Source organism: Myotis nattereri (assembly GCF_964212035.1).
Source record: "Myotis nattereri genome assembly, chromosome: 2".
Lineage (NCBI taxonomy): Eukaryota > Metazoa > Chordata > Mammalia > Chiroptera > Vespertilionidae > Myotis > Myotis nattereri.
The window spans coordinates 192,811,271-192,833,328 of NC_138076.1; the positions used below are offsets into that span (position 1 = coordinate 192,811,271).

At 40.3% G+C, this 22,058-nt stretch overlaps 1 protein-coding gene and 1 pseudogene across 2 annotated transcripts; one reads left to right on the plus strand and one right to left on the minus strand.

The window, feature by feature from the left end:
* Positions 1–8,956: 8,956 nt before the first annotated feature.
* Positions 8,957–10,708, minus strand: LOC308513983 (pleckstrin homology domain-containing family G member 5-like; annotated as a pseudogene). The gene has a single exon. The product of its transcript is annotated as a pleckstrin homology domain-containing family G member 5-like (transcript).
* A 253-nt stretch (positions 10,709–10,961) lies between these two features.
* On the plus strand, positions 10,962–19,410 carry CLEC2A (C-type lectin domain family 2 member A; the record flags this gene model as incomplete). The annotated part of the gene is made up of 4 exons (XM_081084024.1): positions 10,962–10,995; positions 15,712–15,890; positions 17,554–17,657; positions 19,302–19,410. The coding sequence occupies 4 exons, from the start codon at positions 10,962–10,964 to the stop codon at positions 19,408–19,410; spliced, it is 426 nt and encodes a 141-aa protein (XP_080940150.1).
* Between the last annotated feature and the right edge of the window lie 2,648 nt (positions 19,411–22,058).

Genomic DNA, 22,058 nt, shown 5'->3' on the forward strand with positions numbered 1-22,058 from the left:
TCTATTTTATAACAACAGATGAATGGAAGTTAAATACAGAATCAATTTCCAGATATAAAAACATGAAATACTGAGGGAAATAACACTAGAAACTATAAAATATTGCTGAGTAAATATTAAAGGTCTAAATAAGTGAAGGAAAAACAATGCTCATAGATGAAGACTGAATGTCATTTAAATGTCAATTTTCCCCAAATTTTTCTATAGATTTGATGCAAACTGAAAAAAAAAAAAAATCCTGGTGTTATTTTTTTGTCTAATAGACAAGCAGATTTTAAAATTTGTAAGAATAGGAAAAGGACTTATAATAATAAAAACATTTTATTAATAAAGGATGGTAGAGTTCTAGGACTTATAGTACCTGATTTCAAGATTTAACACAAAGCTACAACAATCAAGGTCATGTGGTATTGGCATAAGTACAAAAAATGTATCAATAAAACCAAATAGAATCAAGAAATAGACTCAAACATAATGGGATTTTCAACAAAATTGACAGGCTACAAAATATAGTCTTGTAGCAAATGGTCCTAGAACAATTGGATATCCATATGTTAGAATTTTAACTCTAATATTTACCTCAGACCACAGACAAAACTTTTCTAAGTGAATGAAACACTTAAATATAAGAGCTAAAACTACAAAATACCTAGAAAAGAACAGAGGGAAAGCTTTGATAAGTTAAGTTAGGCTAAAATTTCATATAAAAAGCACATAATTCATAAAATGTGGAAAAGTGATACATTTGACTTTATTAAAATAAAATACTTTTTATCATTCTAAATAAACTTTTATCATTTTAAGAAAAATGAAAAGTTAATTCACAGGCTGGGACCCAGCATTTGAAAAACATATATAGGATGAGGTATTTGTATCTAAATACATAAAGAACTCTTAACAACTCAGTAAGAGATAACCCAATTAAAAAGTGATAGAGTATTAAACATGTCATCAAAGAAGATACCTACATGACAAATAAGGACATAAAAGATGCAAAACACAATTAGTTATTAGAGGAATGTAAACTAACACCATATGAGAGAGCAACATACCTTCATTAGAATAGCTAAAATTAAAAAGGGCTTAACAAAAGTGTTGTTGAGTTGTGGAGCATATGAAACTTCCATACATTGCTGGTGGGAACTGAAAATTTTCCCATTTTGAAAACCATTTTGGCAGTTTTTATCTACATATATCAGAGACCAGATGGCAGAACAACCAGAATGACCAGCATGACTGGTGGCTATGATATGCACTGTGGCAGCCAACCAGCCTGATCCGGGCCCCAATTGGTCCCCCACCCTGCCCCCAGCCGGCCCAGCCCCTGATAGACCCCCAACACCCCAATCAGGGCGGGTCAACCGGACACCACCCATGCACAAATTCTTGCACCAAGCCTCTAGTTTTATTATAAAGCTAAATATATACTTACTTTATGATGCCACCATCCCACTTCTGGGAATTTATCCAAAAGAAATCAAACATATGTTCATGAAAAGACTTGTTATGAAATGTGCAAAGCAGATTCCTAATAGTCAAGCACAGAAAAATAAAAGTATATCATGTGATGATTGGTAGGTAATATATGATGAAAACACAGAATGAGAATACTACTCAGAAAGAAAAAAGAATGAACTACTTATATGCATAACTTTGAAAAATATTAAAAGCATTATTAAAAGTGAAATAAGCCAGACACAAACACAATATACTATATTATTCCATTTATATGAAATTCTAGGAAAGACAAAACTATATGATGTAATATAAATGAATGCTTGCTAAGGGCCAGGTATGATATGTTATTCATACAGAACAGCTTGCAGCTCTTAGTTATGTTATATGAGAAAACTTTAGGATGTATTGTTAAAAGACAAGAAGCTACATAATAATGTGCATTATATGTTAACATTTGTATAATAAAATATATATATACCCATATCTGAATATATATATATATATATATATATATATATATATATATATATACTAAAGGCCCAGTGCATGAAAATTCATGCACTGGAGGGGGAGTCCCTCAGCCCTGCCTGCACCCTCTCACGGGGAGCCCTCAGGGGCAGGAGATGACCCTGTGATCAGGGGAAGATGATGCCCCATCACACCTCTGTTGTTGCCACTGCCAGCAAGCCCTGGTTATCTGAGCCTCAGGCAGCCCTGGGCGGCTGGGGAAGTTGAGGGGACTAAGCGCCACCATCTTGTGGCTATGGGTGCCACCATCTTCAAGGACGGGAAGTCAATTAGCATATTCCCTCCTTATTGGCTGTGGGCACTGCCATCTTTTGTGACAGTGTGAGGGTCAATTAGCATATCCTCTTTATGAGATAGGATATGCCCAAATACATTTGAATATATATATATATATATATATATATATATATATATATATATATTTGCCTCTAACATTTACAGAGCCTGAGGCCAGAAAGCAAATTGAAGCTCTCTCCTGTATTTAAATATTCACTTTTATAATTCAAGCCAACATAATTTTATATTCTATCCTACTTGGATAAATATAACTTCATAACCATGAAATTTAAAAATATATAAAAAAGAGCATAAGAGTGATAGAGGAGATAAATACCACATGATCTCACTCATTTGTGGAATATAGAGAACAACATAGACTGATGAACAAAACAGACCCAGAGACAGAGAAGTATCGATTAGACCGTCAAACCTCAGAGGGATGGTAGGGGAGGGTGGGGGTAAGAGGGAGAGATCAACCTAAGGATTTGTATGCATGCATATAAGCCAAACCAATGGACATGGACAACAGGGGGATGAAAACATGAGTGTGGGCGGGGGGGCGGGGAGGTTGGAAGTTAATAGGGGGATGAGGACACATTTGTAATACCTTAACCAATAAAGAAATTTAAAAAAAAAAGAGTGATAGAGGAGAATGTGTTATTTTGTTTTCTTTATATAAAACAGGAAATCAAGATATGTGTCCTGTATAGAACAAGAATTAGACTTTAAGTATGCTGTTTAATTATAGAGGTAACCATAATATATATGGAATTGGATAAGGAGAAGTAGGGCTGGTGTTTCCACTCACCCTCAGTTATCAATAAGAAATTTAACATATAACATATAAAAAATAATATAAACATGTTACTTTATTAACCACCAGAAAAATTAAAAAGAATAACAGGACTTCAGTCTTCATTTTGTTTTTATTTATTTTATTTTAAACACAGTCTATTTCATTGACAATTTTTTTGAAACAAAATTTTCAAAAGCAAAAAGCACAACAAGTTGCCAGTCTTTTAGATATTCTATTGTTAATGCACTATTTCTTTTGGTACATTTTGTGTTGTAAAAGGTCAGTATACTTCTATCCCAATATGAGCCCAACCCAGATAGCAATGGGTCAGATTATGTATTAACCAATAATAAAGCACAGAGCAAAGTACCCACAGTCAGCCAAAAGAGCCATAAATACATTGACATATTTAAATTGAACAGATCAGGCAGGGTAAAAGCAAAGTTACATGTGTGGATTATAGAAAAATAATGTATGTATAAAGCAGTTTCGATATGTGTATTACATCAATGCTAATTGAGAATCTAAAATGTAGAAAATAGCCTGAACATCTTTGTTTCTGGTCATTCCATGACTATTCTTCCCAGGAAATAGAGGGGGGAGTCACTGCTTTGATGTTACCCTAGAAATTGAAATGAACCAAATAATCCATATTTTTGAAGTGTAACCAAAGAATTCATAGCATTCTGACAAGCCACCAGGACCGAGGAATACAATATAAGTATTTTATGGTGATGTCCACTATTCCCACATATAATTTTACAGAAATGAATAGAGGGATGGCTCTGCACAGAAAGCAAGAGGTATGCACAGATTTGGGCCTATTTATATATATTCGTATCCAGAGAGAAATGCTGACTCTCATTCACTATGAAAGTGTGTCAGTGATATAACTAATTCATGAATTAAATATGCAAATTTTAGAAACACCAATCAGAAAGGATATATGCACCCCTATGTTCATTGCAGCACAATTTACAATAGCTAAGATTTGGAAACAGCCTAAGTGCCCATCAGCAGATGAGTGGATTAAAAAACTGTGGTACATCTACACAGTGGAATACTATGCTGCTGTAAAAAGAAGGAATTCTTACCATTTGCAACAGCATGGATGGACCTGGAAACCATTATGCTAAGCGAAATAAGCCAGTCGGAGAAAGATAAATATCACATGATCTCACTCATTTGTGGGATATAATGGACAACATAAACTGATGAATAAAAATAGATCCAGAGACATAGAAGCATCTAATAGATTGTCAAACTTCAGGGGGGAGGGAGAGGAGGAGGAGTAAGAAATCAACCAAAGGACTTGCATGCATGCATATAAGCATAACCAATGGGCACAGACAGTAGGGGGGCAAAGGCATGTGCTAAGGGGCGGGAGAGGTCAATGGAGGAAAAAGGAGACATAGGTAATACTTTCAACAATAAAGAACTTAAATTTTAAAAAAACATGTACATTTTAAAAAACAATATAGTTTCATACACAAAATGATCTGCAAGGCATATAGTTCTATTTCAACTCACATGTACATAAGCAGATTTTAAAGCGATAAAAATGTCCCTAATTCTATGTGTAGATAGAATAGATAGATGAAGATAGATTGGATAGATAGATAGATGATAGATAGATAGATAGATAGATAGATAGATGATAGATAGATAGATAGATAGATAGATAGATAGATAGATAGATAATTTCACATAAATGCCAGGCATCATCATTTTAGGCACTCTCCATGCACTATCTCATTGGATCATTGCAATATTTATACAAGGGAAGGACAGACTTGCTCTGATTTTACAGAAAAGAAAACTGAGCAGCAGAATTGAGGCAGCTTTCCAAAGGTCTCACAAGTAATAAATGCTGAACCTTCATCGACTGAATATGGTGAGTGTATAATTATTATGATTGTGTATAGGTTGTCTATAAAAATGAGAAATAATTCCAAGAAATAGCATGGAGTCCTATAATAACATGAATCCTACTCTCCATGTGTAGCACTCAGAATGCCACTTAGCATGTTTTTCTTGCCTGAGGATAAAAATACTTTGCTGATTTCATGATACTCTTTATGAATGAGCCTATTTTTCTTCCCTTCCTGAAACTAACTAGTCTACTTTCATCCCTGATCAAAACAAGTATGAGTTTGAATCTATTTTGTTTGTCCATTAACATTCAGTTAGTCATATGTTAGTAATGTACTTTTTTCGTGCTGCCAACATTTCAGAACTAGTAACAACAGGCTAGAACCCTGGATAAATGAGTTTCACTGGGTGAGTGAAAAACAAGAATTCAAAACACAGGACGGCTTAAGAATGCTGACAATCTACGTATAGAGGAAAACTACTAAAGTAAGTGAGGTGGGGGCAGCATTTCTGTAAAGTAATACGAGATTTAGGAGAACATGTAGAGTATTATACCTGCCAGAGAGGGCACAAGCTGGTGGATGAAGACCGTTGGAGTGAATTTCATGGTATGTGTATTACATCCCAATATAAATGTTTTTTAAAAGTTCCTTTACAGATAAGAAGTTGGTGACCACAGATGTGTCCCATTCTATAACCAAGATTGCTTTCCCTGTCTCAACCTGCAGAGCCGAAGGATAGGAAGAAACAGCTCACATCTGGCTAACGTGAATAAAGGTATGCCTACGTGATTGAGCACATGCCCTCTCTTGCAGATGTCATGTTTTGTTTGTTTTTTGCTATTTTCTGGAGCATAATGTATAGTACAAGCTTTAGCTATTACTTGAAAGTTTCCTAGATTTACTCTATTTTACAAGACCAGTGCTCTAACCCCTGAGCTATGGAGCCTTAGCCGTAGATTTACTCTATTTTAATTACTGTTACTGGAGGCTGTGGTTCATCAGTGGTGTTTCAGGAAAAGAATTCCAGGGACACTCACAAAGGAGTTTAGTGATAGTGGCAGGATTTATTAGAGCAAAAGGTGACCACTCAGAGTGACAGTACACACTCGGAGAGGCAGAGAGCAGGCAGGCTATAGGGTAGTGGCTACCTCAAGGTCCCGGCTAAGCTTCCATATGCCGTATATTTCCTTCTTTGGGGCAGGGCGGGGCGAAGCGGGGTGGGAAGAATAGGCTTTCTTTCAAACGATCCAATCTCTTTCCTAGACTTTCCCAGGCTAGTACGCTCACTATTTTGGCTCCTACTGTGGCCTCATTGGCTTCTTCCTCCCAGTGAAAGAGCTGGCTCTTCCTTCCTCGCTGTTTTGTCTGCCTGCGTCCTTGCCACCCAGCTCACACCTCGTTGGGCGGCAACGCTGTTCTCCTGCCTGCAGGATGCAGGGTTTTCCCTCAGGTGAGTGGGAAACTGTTTCCTGGTTTAGGCTTAGTTTGCTTTCTTCTCTTTTGCTTGTAACTGTCTACGGCTACGCTGACATTACTATTTCAGTATCTGTAATATGTATGTCAGTTATTTCTTTTTTTCACATCAGATATTTGGCATTTTGCATTTTGAAAAATCTTATCATCTTTTATATTTTAGTTTATAAATGTTTTAGTGTTTTAATGTACTCGTACGGCCATAACACATTCAACTTCTTCCCCTTATTGCTTACAGTATATATAAAAAAAAAAGTATCCTATACTTAAGTTCTTCTGTCATGTGACCTTATAACTGCCCTCTCTTTCCAATGTTTGATGTTTATAAATTTGTACATATGTTATAGACATTTGTCTGATCATAGTCCTATTGATGACCCTTATACTTTCTTGATTACGATCCCCATTCACACTATTTCCGGCTTTGGAAATAACCTTGCCTTTCCTCCCGCCTTCCAAATCTAAGTGATCTCCTCACCCCTCATCCCATCTGAACTGCTCTAGCAATCATTGCCACTTAACTTCTTTGCACTCTGTAAGGCCATTTTATCTTTTACTACTTTAAGAATTAGATACTTTTTGTGTTAAGTTTGTGAAGCCCAAATTTATTTCTATTTAAAAATGCTCGAGAGACTTTTAAAAGGCCCAAAGGCATACAGGTTTAAGATCATCCTGAGGTGGTGTCCATCGGTTTCTTCCTTACTGATGCATCAATTTGATTCTTATTAATGAAATGACTCGATAATTCTAGTTGGATCATGGTGATTTTCTGTGACTCCCAATATCTTTCATAAATGGCCATCCGTTTACAAACAATGAAAAATGTAATACCAGAAATAATCATGAAACATCCATAGATTCTACGTGAATATCTTCTCTGCATTATTTTTTGCCACCAAGCCCAATGATTATCAATTTGATTGGCAAGAGATCATGATGAGTGTCACCTGCAAAGACTGGTTTTAAATGAAGCTCTTTCAGAATAGAAACCCTTCAAGAAAAAACAACAAGAGGTAGATACTTTTAATGAGAACTTCTGGACCGAATATTATGGAAGAACTAGAGGCCCAGTGCATGACAACCATGCACTGGGGGGTGGGGGTGGGGGGTCCCTCAGCCTGGCCTGTGCCCTCTCACAGTCTGGGACCCCTTGGGGGATGTCCGACTGCCAGCTTAGGCCCACTTGGACATCCCCCGAGGGGTCCTTAGTGCTGCCTCAGAGACAGGAGAAACTCCCACTACTGCCACTGCTTGCCAGCCATGTGCCCACCTTCTGGCTGAGTGGTGCTCCCCCTGTGGGAGCACACTGACCACCAGGGAACAGCTCCTGCGTTGAATGTCTAGTGGTCAGTGCATATCATAGCAACTGGTCGTTCTGCCGTTTAGTCAATTTGCATATGAGTGTTTTATTATATAGGATAAATGAATAATAAATATCCAGTATGGGTTTCTCTGGAAATTTTATTATAAATGTTAATTTAATTTTTATTTTTTTGCAGTTCTCAAGTGGATTTTTGCATTCATAGCTGTTATTGCTGCTGTTGCTATTATTGATTTGGTCATTAGAGGTGAGTTGCTTAATTCATAAACTTTATATGGCTATTTATGCTCAGCCAGCTCAAGCTTTTATATATTTCACTAGAGGCCCGGTACATGAAATTCGTGCACTGGGGATGGGTGGGGTGTCCCTTAGCCCAGCATGTGCCCTCTCGCAGTCCAGGACCCCTCCTTCCTTACTGCCCACCTGCTTGCTGCTTCCTACCGCTCGGCTTGCTGCTCCTTAGCGCTGCCACGAAGGCCTTGGGTCTGCTGGGTGCCGGGCCCGCGGGTTTGTGTCTCTGATACCCCCAGCAGTCCCAGCACCTTGTTGGCGGGGCTTGGGGCTGCTGGGTGCTGGGGCTGCAGATCTGTGTCTTTGATCAGGGACCCAGCAGCCCCAGCACCGCCTAAATAACTTAAGGGAAACTTTATTTAGTCTTCTTTTAAAAGCAATCTAGTTTAAAAATGAGTTGCAGTTAAGAGAGAACAAAGAACATGGTACCTAAGAGTGAGATAGACAGAGGAGAGGCTGGGCACTGGTCAGGGGCTTACATGCCAACTGTTCTCCACCTGGGAAATGATGTAAAATCGGTTTCTTTAGTTTTCTGCTTAATGGTCCTCTCCAGAGAGTGGAGTGGCATCTGCTCCCTTCTCCCTGGGGCCTGACTTGGTGGTCGCCTAGGGGTCTGGCTGCGCTCCAGCGGATCCGCACGGGCCTGCCTGCTCCGCCTGGCCCTGCCACACGTTGCTTCCTCCGAGTCTTCCTTGGGCACAGCCCCGGTCCATCACCTCCTCCTGTGTCTCCCACCCCTTCCACAGGGCCGATAAAGAGGCCCACACAGAGTTCAGGTCTGCAAGGAGCTGGTCCTCTGCTTTCAGAACCTTCGGGATCTCCTCTTGCAATTGTTCCCTTCCATGACCTTCCTTCCCTACCTCCGGAATCTTCCCGGAGCACCGCATGCCTGCCCTCCAGCAGCAGGTTGTCTTTGTGTGGCTTTCAGGGCAGCCTTCAGGGCCTGGTGGCCGCACTGCGGCCCTTCCACGTTGGGCGCCGGGCCTGAGGCCCGGCCGGGAAGGCAGGCGGCTCCCCAGCAAGTCCTGCTGCACCAGGCACAGGTGCGCCCGTCCCAAACCGCTCCCTCCAGGCATGGCGGCTCCACACTGTGCTCAGGGCCTGGGAGTTAAGCAGCAGGGTGGTCCTGATGCGCCGGTGGCTGTGGCAGCCAAGCAGAGTTCCGACAGGCTGCGGCTGGGGGCTGGGGGCGCCCCCTGGGTGGCGGCCCCTGACAGCAGCTGCAAGAGGCTGGCCTCAGATTTGGACTTGAGCAGGTGGGGCAGGCGGGGCAGCAGCTGGACAGGGGGGCGGCGGCGGAGGCGGGGCAAGGGCGGGGGTGAAGGGGCCTGTGGTAAATCTAGGTGCCGGGGCTCTGGCTCCCCCACAGGGGCTGGGGTCGCAAAGTCTTGCAAGGAGGTAGAGAGGGTGCCGTAGGCAGAGTCCATGGAGCAGGAGCTGCCCTCCCCGGGGCCCAGGGCCAGCAGCTCGCTGGTCAGTGTGACAGATGAGGCGGTGGTACTGAGGGACATCTCGTCCGATTGGGAGCTGAAGGGGCCGCCCTCGAACTCCGTAGAGGAGAGCGTCTCCCCGGGATCCAGCATTACCATGGCCAGGGTCTCTGTGGAGCCAACCGAGGCGCAGTGCTGGGAGTCCAGGCTGTTGCTGCTTTTGCGCAGGATGGTGGGGGAGCTGGTGGCAGAAGTGCTACTCTCCCCACCCTCCTCTTCCTCCTCATCTTCCTCCTGGTCCTCCTGCTCCTCCTCCTCCTCCAGGCTCTGCAGGTGCTGCTGGCTGCCCGCGTGCTCCTACGCATGCAGCTGCTGCAACTGGTTCTGGGCATTGTAAATGGAGTCCACCCAGCCCTGGCACAGAGCCTGTCCGCTGGCCTGGAACGTGTAGGCCCCCACGTGCTGTGGAACTTGTTCAGGTAGATGAGGAGGAAGGAGCCAGGGTCCCGCAGCTCCCGGCACACGATCTTGTCCACCAGCAGTGGTGGCCTGATGACCCTGGTCCCCTCAGCCTTCTTCACTGCCTTGGTCACTAAGAGCAGGTCCGTGAAGAGGAAGCAGTACACATCCATCTTGCTGTCCTTTCCCTCCTTCATCCTCAGGCTGCCCTCCAACAGCAGCTGACGCGTCTCCTCTGGGGAGGCACCTGGGATGGGCACGGTCAGGTCTAGGTGCAGAAATTCCTTCAGGAGCTTGTCCACCTCGTCGTTGCTACCCTCCACCACCTCGTAGGCGTCCATGCTGCTCACCACGGCGGCCAGCTGCTGCCGCTCCTGTCGCTGTCACATGCACGCGTTCACGTGGCGGATGAAGCGCTCCACGGAGCTGATCATGGTGATGACGGCCTCCTTGGCACGTGGCTCGTCCCTCTTCCTCAGCACCGACTAGAGCAGCAGCGGGTACTTGGTGAGCAGCTGGTGGGGCTTGGCGAGCATGTCGCTCAGCTTCAGTCGCTGGCACTGCCGGTGCTTCTCGGCCCACATCACCTAGGCTGGGAAGAGGTTGTTGTCCTCCATGCAGCCCTCCACCTCCATGCAGTACCGGATGTAGGGTTTGACGAGGGAGCCGAACATCTTGAAGCCTTTGAGGAGGTCCCGGGCTGCAGCAGCCCCCGCGTGCGCAGCGCCTTCTCCACCATCGGCGCCATCACGCTGCCCCACAGCCCGCGGTGCAGACGCGCGATCTTGGGGATGTTGCTGAACAGGAGCGGGTCTTGGAGGTGTCGGGACTCCTCCCCAGGGCGACCCTTTACCCGGGAGTCCCTGCCGCTCCATTCACCCCCTCGGCCAGCGGGGAGCGCCCTAGGTGGGTCCGCTGCTCTGGACGCTGGGGAGGAGGAGGCTGGCAGAGGGCGAGGCCCTAAAGCAGGAGGAAGCCTTGGAAGGCAGGCAAGGAGCCCAGGACTCAAGGCGCCACCCCGCATCTCGCTGGGGCCTGCACCCAGGAGTGCCATGGCTGCGGCAGGGCTACCCGCTGGGCTTGGAAGTGAGTCTTCCACGAACAGTCCCAGCAGCCTGCCTGGTGTGGGTGGGGGTTCGGGTCACCTTGAGGGAGGCTCCGGCTTTTCTCTGCCCCTCTCCTGGTGGAGCGGTGGGACTCCAGCACTGAGGTCAGAGGAGCCGCCTTCCAGCCCCCAGGCCGCTTCTCGGAGTTGTAAGTTTCACCATTGGCCTCTGCCTAGGAGAGGACCTCTGCACCCCCAGGGTGCATAATACAGGGCTTCCATCAAGCTCCGCTGATCCCGGCCCCGGATGTCTCTCAGCTCCGCTGATGCCAGGGCCCGACGCCCTGAGGCCTCCCAGCCCTGCAGATCCCAGCGCAGTGAGGCCTCTGGCTCTGAGGCTTCAGGGCTGTTTGGCTTCACTCCACTGCTTGGAGCCTGAGTATGCAAATTAACCTCCATCTTGTAGCTTCTGTAATTGAAACATTGTATCTTTTGGAGCTGTTGCTTCAGGAGCTCAGAGCTGGGCAGCCGCGGGCGGGGAACCTTGGCTTCCTCCATCGCTGGGGCCAACAAGCCTCCTGTTCGTTTAAGATGCATGGCTGTCGGCTGCCATCTTGGTTGGAAGTTAATTTGCATATCTCGCGGATTGGCCAATGGGAAGGGTAGCAAAGTTATGGTTAATTACCATGTTTCTCTATTATTAGATAGAATATTTCAAGCTTAATTCAGAATCTCTTAGTTTGGGAGTAATAAATTGGTTTGTAGAGATTTGTCCTCAGGTTCCTACCAATTCAGCAAGTTTTACAGTCATCTTCTCAACTGTACTGTAGTCCTTGATCTTGGAGTAAAATAATCATAAATTCTCAGATGACTGTCAGATAGGCACAGCAATAACTATTTTTTAATTAATATGTTGTTATTGATTTTAGAGAAAAAGGAAGGGAGAGGAAAAGGGAGAGATAGAAACATTAATGAGAAAAAAACATTAATCAGCTGCCTCCTGCACACCCCCTACTGCGGATTAAGCCCACATCCCAGGCATGTGCCCTGACCAGGAATTAAACTGGTGACCTGTTGGTGCATGGGATGCTTAACCAACTGAGTCACACTGGGCAGGCAATAACTTTTTTTTTTGAATTGAGAGTACTTTGTGTGAGTTAAAGAACTAAGGTTAAATACATTTTAATATATTTAATTCTGACAAGACTATCAAATAGGTATAATTATGAAATCCATTTATATACAAAGAAATAGAGGCCAAAGTGAATAAATATCCTCTTAGAAATAAATTCCAGGGTCAAAATTGTGATTCTGGTACAATTCCTAATATTGTGACCACCATGCAACACTCCTCCATAATTGCAATATATCTTTACTCTAATTTATTTTGGATCAAGAGTAAGTAATATTACTAATAGTTCTATGAATTATTTGTTTATTTTTATCCTATTATGTTGAAAGGAAAACTACAAAATAATCACATAAGTAATGTTGCAAAATTTTCTCTGTTTGAGTAGATTTTTAAAAAGGAAGGCATTCATTTTCTTCTGGGTATTATGGGTCTATTTTGTGAAAAGAATACAAGGTAGATTTTTATTCCTGAGATAGGACCTAGTCGTTTTCAGTACTTGATTGTCTCTATGCATGTTTTGCTTAATTTAGCACTTAAAGTGCAATAGTTTATACTCTTGGTTCTTGTTTCCTTTGTCATTTCCAAGAGTACTGAACATGCTTCTTGCTCACAGTCTCCTCTGTTACTATAGAGTCCTAGGAGTTCATTGTCATCGATTTAAACATCTGCAATTCAAATATTTGGAGAAAAGGGTTTCTATGGAGATGTCTTTATATCATTGATTATTTGATTAATTTAATTTTTAAAAGTGTTGAAACACAATATATATTTTAATTAAATCTTTACTGTTGAAAGTATTACATATGTACCCTTTGTCCCCCATTGACCCTTATTAGTCTGCCCCCACCCCTGTAGATGGCCTTAAAAAAATTCTTTATTGTTGAAAGTATTACATATGTCTCCTTTTCCCCTCATTGACCCTTCCCCAGCCACTCCCACTCCCACCCTTCAGCACATGCCCCCCCAACCCCATGTCCATATCTACTAGTTATGCTTATATGCATGCATATAAGTCCTTTGGTTGATCTCTACCCCCTTCTCTTACCCTCCCCTGCCTTCCCTCTAAGGTTTGATGGTCTGTTTGATGCTCCTGTCTCTGGGTCTATTTTTGTTCATCAGTTTATGTTGTTCATTATATTCCACAAATGAGTGAGATCACGTGATATTTATCTTTCTCCAACTGGCTTATTTTTCTAAACATAATGCTCTCCAGGTCCATCCACGCTGTTGCAAATGGTAAGAGTTCTTTATTTTTTACAGCAGCATAGTATTCCATTGTGTAGATGTACCACAGGCTTTTTTATCCACTCATCTGCTGATGGGCACTAAGGCTATTTCCAACTCTTAGCTATTGTAAATTTTGTTGCAATGAACATAGGGGTGCATATATCCTTTCTAATTGGTGTTTCTGATTTCTTGGGAGTGGGATTGCTGGGTCAAATGGGAGTTCCATTTTTAACTTTTTAAGAATACTCCATACTGTTTTCCACTATGGCTGCAGCATTCTGCATTACTACCAGTAGTTTACCAGGGTTCTTTTTTCTCCTGATCCTTGCCAGCACTTGTTTGTTGATTTGTTGATGATAGCCATTCTGACAAGCGTGAGATGGTACTTCATTGTCATTTTGATTTGCATCTCTCGGGTGATTAGTGACTTTGAGAATATTTTCATGTGTCTCTTGGCCCTTCTGTATGTCTTCTTTTGAACAGTGTTTATTTAGGTCCTTTGCCATTTTTTTTAAAATTGGATTGTTTATCTTCCTTTTGTTAAGTTGTATGAGTTCCCTATAAATGTTGGAGATTAAGCCCTTACCAGGGATAACATTGCAAATATGGTCTCCCATGCAATGGGCTTTCTTATTGTTTTGTTGATGGTCTCCTTTACTGTGCAAAAGCTTTTTATTTTGGTGTAGTCACATTTGTTTATTTTCTCCTTAGTTTGCATTGCCCTACGAGCTGTATTGATAAAGATATTGCTATAACATATGTCTGGTATTTTGCTGCCAATGGATTCTTCTAGGGTTTTTATGGTTTCCCGTTCTACATTTAAGTCCTTTATCCATTTTGAGTTTATTTTTTGTGTATGGTGTAAGTTGGTGATCTAGTTTTATTTTTTTTTGCATGTATCTGTCCAATTTTCCCAACACTATGTATTGAAGAGACTGTCTTGACTCTATTGTATGCTCTTGCCTCCTTTGTCAAATTTTAATTGAGCATAATAGCTTGCGTCAATTTCTGGATTCTCTGTTCTTTTCTATTGATCTATATGTCTGTTCTTGTGTCAGTACCAGGCAGTTTTGAGAACAGTGGCTTTGTAATACAGCTTGATATCTGGTATTGTGATCCCTCCAACTTTGCTCTTCTTTCTCAGGATTGCTGCAGCTATTTGGGGTCTTTTTTTATTCCATATGAATTTTTGGAGTTTGTTCTAGGTCTGTGAAATATGCCATTGGTATTTTAATGAGGATTGTGTTGAATCTATAAATTACTTTGAGTAGTAAAGACATATAAATAATGTTGATTCTACTAATCCATGAACACGGTATATTCTTCCATTTGTTTATGTCTTCCTCTATTTCTTTTGTCAATGACCTGTAGTTTTCCGAGTAGAGGTCTTTTACCTCCTCAGTAAGTTTATTCCTAGGTATCTTGATTTTTTTGTTTTGTTCCAATGGTAAATTGGATTATTTTTTTAGTTCTTCTTTCTGTGAGCTCATTATTAGTGTATTAAAAAAATCCATAGATTTCTGAGTGTTAATTTTGTATCCTGCTACATTGCCAATTCATTTATTAAGTCCAATAGTTTTTTGATGGAGTCTTTAGGGTTTTCTATGTACAATATCAAATACAATATATTTTATTACCCATCTTTGGTACCTGGATCCACTTCTGAGTATTAGAAAAAATAAAATTATCATTGCAAGTAAATTATCATTGCAGAATGAGGAGAGAAGGCTTTGGAGTTGGCCTTCCACTTGGACATTTACTTGGTTCTTTTTCAGTTCCATTAACTTATTCAGACATTTGGAGGGCAAAGACTTTTATTTTAGTCTCATTACTCAGCACCTAACTAAAATACTGAGACAGTAAATTTTCAAAATAATTTTCAGAGAAATATATTAATTATTATTCTGGTTCCTTTCGCACTGAATATTGTTGAAGTAGAACAAATGTTCCACTAACTCTTATGTTTCAATCATTTGTTATCATTTATGGTGAGTTTCATTCTGTAACTTGGATATCTTCTCTTGTCTATGATCTTCTCATTTCTTCGAGGTAAAATGAATCCTTCATTTCTTACCTTAGTCTTTGAGGCTTAAATTATATTTGGGTCTCTAGGTCTCTTCCTTTATTGCTAAATTGTATGCATTGTTTTTGAGAGAATGTCAATATAGACCATGAGAAGTTATGGGTTCCATTTCTCAAAACAGAAGCCAGGAAAATAAAATAGACTACTTGGCCACTAAATGGTCTTCCTTGCAGACAGAATTGAATTCATTCAATATACCATAAATTAAGCTAGTTTTACAAACCTCAGACCATGGGAGTTAAAAGTAAAATTGATTCACCAGAATGAGTAGAAACACTTTTTAAAAATTTTGATGATTTCTTTCTTTTTTTTCAGGATTCATTCAAGAAAAACCATCAGAACATCCCCAAACTACAAAATGTTCCAGAAAATGGATTGGAGTAGGAGATAAGTGTTTCTATTTTTCAGAAGATACTAAGAATTGGACAGCCAGTAAAATATTTTGCAGTTCACAGGGATCAGAACTTGCTCAAATTGATACACCTGGAGATATGGTAAGAAAAGGGGAAAGTTTTCAATCATTTCAGAGTTTAAGCTTGTGCAAAAAGAGAATAAAAGTGGCAAAAATTAATACTCAATAATGTAAGTCAGATGATGCTTTAAGCACTGAAACTATGAAGTGTTATGCTGAGCAAAATAAGCCAGTCAGAGAAAGACGAGTATCACATGATCTCACTCATATGTGGAATCTAATGAACAAAATAAAGTAATGAACAAAATAGATCCAGAGACATAAAAGCATGGGACAGACTGTAGAATCTCAGAGGGAAGGCAGGGGAGGATGGGTGCAAAGAGATTAACCAAAGAATTTATATGCATATATGCACAACCCAGGGACACAGACAATAGGGTGGTGAAGGCCTGGGGTAGGGAGCAGATGGAGGCCAAAGGGTTAGTAGGGGGAGAAAGTAGGAAATCTCTAATACTTTTCAACAATAAAGATAAAACAAAACAAAACAAAACTTCATTCAATCTTCAACTAATACCTCTGAAGTAAATATTTACATATCCCCATTTAAAGGTGAGGATAATGAAGCACAGAGATATTAAGTATCAGTCATTGTCATATCATAATTTGTTGAACTTGCATTTGAACAAAAGCAAATTATCTAATGATGGTATGTCTTTAGTCACAATATATATTGCTCAGATAGCTAATATTTTTGTCCAACATTCTTATATTATTAGATTGTTTTTAATACCTTCACAATGGCATTCTCTCCAGAGTAGAGAAAACTTGAAAAAAACAGAGGATATGAAAATTTAGAGATGAGGATGTGAAGAAAATCCATACAGTTTGAAGAAAGTGAGACAATTAATGGAATAAATGAAGGGGCAGAGAAAAAGGGACTTGGAATTCAGGCCTCAGTGTAACAGCGGAAGTTGTTTGTAAAGAAAAGCTGACTAATCAGTCTGTGGCCCAATAGTTAGGAACCCAGAGAAGAGGGACTAAACTCATCACTCAATATATTTTATTGCAATACATGGTATTCAGAAGTTAGTTTGATTTCTGATTCTATGAGAAAACACAACAGCAATGGCATTTTTATTCTGATATTTAGTCAAAGTACTTCATTACTGAGTTTTTGCTATTTTAACAGTACTTATACTTTCAATTAAACCCCTTCCCCCCTGAAATCTTTCTTCGATGATTTTTGAGAGCAAAGCTGTGCAGAAAACAAAATATAAGCATTAGTTCTCTGTCACCTTTAAAGAACATGCTGAATTAGTTCCTATAAAAACTGCTTAGCTTCTGATTTTGTCATCCAGAAAGATATCATATCATATCATATCATATCATATCATATCAGTTTATCACCTTTGTCATTCACTCTGTGACTAAAAGATATTAATGGTTTATGCATTAGAATTAGAAGTTGAAACAGAAGTTACCTTTAAAGACAATTCGAGACAGGATAGATCAGAGAGTTTCAATGACTTGATAAAGTCACTCTACTACTAGAGACATTTAAGAAACAAGAGCAAAGCGAAAATCTTTTTGGTAAAACTAAACTAAATATCTGTGCTGTTAGTTGCTGTTGACACATTAGGGCATGCAAATTAAGATGTAAATCATAAAACCTGGCTGAGGCGAGAAGCATGTTTAGCAATGTGCTCTAAAATATTAAATAGATTATGCCCTGATTTTTGTGAAAGGACTTTTTGAAGAAGCACACGGGAACATCTATGCACTGGATTGGGTTGAGCAGAAAACAAGGAGAGCCTTGGAAATGGACAAATGGCACCATATTCAATGCTTGGTGAGTTTCAAATTTAGTAGGGAAGGTTTTATTCTGGTTGCACAAAAAACTTACATGGTTTGAGTTGTGATATGTGTCCTTTCACACTGAAACATACCCTATAGCAACCCATCTTCTTTCTACCTTGTAAATGACAGTGAAGTTTTTCATTTTATTTGTTTCCTATTTTATTTTTTCACTGTAAACTCTTGCTAATCAGCCCTCCTATTGATAATTCAAATTCAACTACTTTGCAAATTCCAACCAACCACTTAAATTTTTACAAGATCTTTCTTATTTAAGTAGAGAACATGTAGTTGTCTTTAACTTTCCAAATGTCCATCATAAGCAACATTATTTATTTATGAAAGCATTTCTTGAGTGAATCTTGTTTCCTCACTTATATTCTATTTTACCTACAAGAACTGTACTAATTTTCTTTTGTATACATGTATTCCTCCCTTAATATTTCATTAAGTGCTATTTAAAATTAAATATTGATATGTGTATGATAAGATAAATTATATCTATTACAAAAAATGGATAATTTTTGTCAACAGCAGAGAAAATTAATAAGAACAACATTATAATTAGTATCTTTGGTGATTGTTTCAGTATGTTTCAAAAGTACCAAATATATATATAAATCTTATTACTTTCAAAAAGGGACATTAGCTAAAAATATGCCAGGAAGCTGCTATTTATTTATTTATTTATTTATTATTTTTCAATTATAGTGTATATTCAATATTGACTTGTATTAGTTTTCGATGTATAGCATAGTGGTTAGACAATCATGCACTTTACTGAGTGGCCCCCTGACATATCTAGTACCCACCTCATCCCATATATAGTTATTACAATATTATTGACTGAATTCCCTATGCTATAATTTATATCTCCAAGACTGTTCTGTAACTAGTGATTTATATTTCTTAATTCCTTCACCTTTTTCACCCAGCCCCATAATGCCATTCCACTCTCAATTGTCAGTCTGTTTTCTGTATCTATAAGTCTGAGAAAACTGCTTTTAAAAAAAATTCCAGAGACCTCTAGATTTAGTGACTCCTGATAGATAGATGATTGATAAATAGAAAATGGATGGATGGATAGATAGATAGATAGATAGATAGATAGATAGATAGAAAATAGATAGAGGTAGATATAGGTAAATGTAATAGAAATAGAGATATATTTATATCATTGAATTTTCCATGCCTTCCTATATCTGTCTTCCTATTGTTCTAAATAATGTTACAGATTACACTAATAATACATTAAATCTTCCATTTCTTTAATGTAACACATATTTTTGTATAGCATACAGTGAAGGGTGAGTATGGATCTCAGTGTCTGGTATAAAGTGTTTCAAGTCACTGTATTTTTAAAAACATATATTTTTATTGATTTCAGAGAGGAAGAGAGAGAAACATCAATGACCAGAGAGAATCATTGATCTCCTGCCTCCTGCATGCCCCCTACGGGGATCGAGCCTGCAACCCGGGCATGTGTCCTGACCAGGAATCAAACTGTGACCTCCTGGTTCATAGGTCAATGCTCAATCACTGAGCAACACCTGCTGGGAAAAATCACTGTATTCTTAATTTTATTTTTTGTTACAATTGTAAGTGGTTTCCAAACTGATTTTTGTTGTTCCTTTTTTAGGTTTGAAATTGATGGGAATGGATTATTTGCTTTTCTGAATGGTGATGGAGTTTACAGTTCAAGGGGATTTGTTGATATCAAATGGATTTGCAGCAAACCTAGATTTTAATAGAGAAAAAAACTGGGAAATGACTACCACCGTTTGAGAATAGACTAGCCCTGGCTGGATAGCTCAGTTGATTGGAGCATTTTCCTGTACACCAAAAGGTTGTGGGTTCCTGCTCAGGACAGAATGATGTTTCACTCTCCTCTCTCCTCTCTCTCAAATCAATAAGCAGATCCTCAGGTGAGCATACAAAAAAATAAAGTGAAAGACTAAAGTTAGTTTTCACTTCTGAGGCTGTGAAAGTGTGGCCGGATAGGAAGAAGTTAGGGAAAACTCCCAACAAGTAGAATGAGGAAGCTGGAGGGGCATCATAGGAGGATAAGCCTCTCAGTCATCTCATCAAAGCCCCCACCTGCAGGCATGATCAAAGGGAAACAGTTCATGTCAGCAAAAACTCCTGAGGTGGTCACAGAAATCAAAGCTACAACCTGATCAGTCCAAGATGAAGGAAACGTTGACCAGAGAAGAAGATAAAGGGGGGATAAATGGTAATGGAAGAAAGTTTGCCTTGGGATGGTAGTCACAATATAATACAGATGATGTACTGTAGAATTGTATTCCTGAATCCTGTATAATTTTATTAAGCAATACCTGTAGCTGGACAAGTTGTAGCTGGACAAGCGGAATGAAGTTAACTAGAAGAGGATGTTCTGCCAGGAAAAGGCAGGAGCCTGCAAGCAAGACTTATTGTTCAGAGGCAGAACTTTCCTTGAGGTGATAAATAGTCCATGAGGGCATGGAAAGCCAGGGAGGGTGCACTGCTGCAGGTGGAAAGGGTCTTGATATAACATAGGAAATTAATAGCGTAATGTATAACTTAGCTCTGATGATCTCATAAGCATGCCTGTCAATCATTGTCACTTGCTATACTCCATTGCCATTTGCTGTATTCCCTGAATAAAAGCCTTGAGAGCTTTTAGGGGCATTGCTACTCGCCTGAGCGAGCAGTAGCCCCCTGCTTCTCCGTATCCTGTTGTCCGACTCATCTCCGCGTCACCGTTCACAAAGAACATCAATAAATATCACCCCAAAATTAATCTTAAAAGCTGACACTGTAAGTAGAAGAGGTAGGGTGGATGAGCACCATGACACTTCCAAAATGGACCATATTGGGAATAGGAACCCCTCTCAACCAGAAGGCCGAGTCAGAATTTGGTGCAACAGAGTCCAGAAACAACCCACCCTTGGAAACACATAAAGTCCCAAGAACTGACTGACACAGTGTGCAATTCACTTGTGAATTCGCTTACTTCCACTCTGGGGACCCAGACCATGGCTCAACCCTGGACCTGTCTCCAGGAACCCAAGTTCTAGATTCTTATTCTCTACCTAAATAAAACTTGTTTTTCTTCTCATTCAGACTCGTTTTTTTAAATTCTTTTCTGCATGAGTCAAGGGCCTGGAGGTGCCAGACTATACCAGGGTAGGGCATAGGAACTGGTCAAGTGACAAAAGGAACTAAAAACTCTTGAATGAGCCCAGCCTGTGTAGCTCAGTGGTTGAGCATCGATTTATGAACCAGGAGGTCACAGTTCAATTCCCTGTCAGGGCACATGCCTGGGTTGCAGGCTCGATCCCCAGTAGGAGGCAGCCAACCAGTGATCCTCTCTCATCATTAATGTTTCAATCTCTCCCTCTCTCTTCCTCTCTGAAATCAATAAAAATATATTTTTTTAAAAAATTGAGTGAATGATTACAGTCAAAACCTCATCAATTCAAGACACAAAATTTCCCATTAAGTGCACAAGTCAGGAAACTTCTATTAGGTACAAACAAAATAACAATAAACAATTACATGCAATGATGGTTATGAAAAGCAATGGATCTATATTAATAGATCAGCCAAGACTTAACAGTTTAAAAGTTAGAGACATATAAGTGTTCTATATATGTAAATATTATAAAACTAGAGGCCCGATGCATGAAATTTGTGCCGGGGAGGGGGGTGGTTCCCTCAGTCTGGCCTGCACCCTCTTGCAATCCGGGACCCCTCGGGGATGTCCAACTGATCACCCCTAGCCACCTCTGCCTGCCTGCCTAATTGCCCTTAACTGCTCGCCTGCCTGCCTGATTGCCCCTAATCACCTCTGCCTCGGCCTGCACCACTGCAGCTTCATCTGGAAGGACGTCTGAAATAATGTGCAGAAGATCATTCAGCTGCTCAGTCTAATTAGCATATTATGCTTTTATTATTATAGATACTAACCATAGTAACTTTGATTTTATACTAAAAACAAGGGAAAATCCACCAAGAAGGATCTTAACTCTATAAATAATAATCACTAATAGAATTACAGATTATAATTACAAAGCTTAAACTATAGAACATAAACTGGAATAATGACATTAAAAGTGACCAAACAATAGATTTTTATAAAAATTTAATTTTCCAAGTAAGAGCAAGGAAATAGGATGGCCTTATAACACCTGTCTGGGTATGTCATAAAATTCAAATCCTGCAGAACATTTGAATAATTATAGCAAGTCTGTGTTTGTTATATTGGCTTGAGTTTACTTTCCTGCCTAGGTAAGTATCATCTGTGTGCACTCACAAGAAGGAATGTGAGTGTAAGTAAAGAGACAGAGTGATAGAGATTCTGGAGAAAAAGGGAGTATTTAGGTGATAGGGTAAACACATACAAACAAGTCCT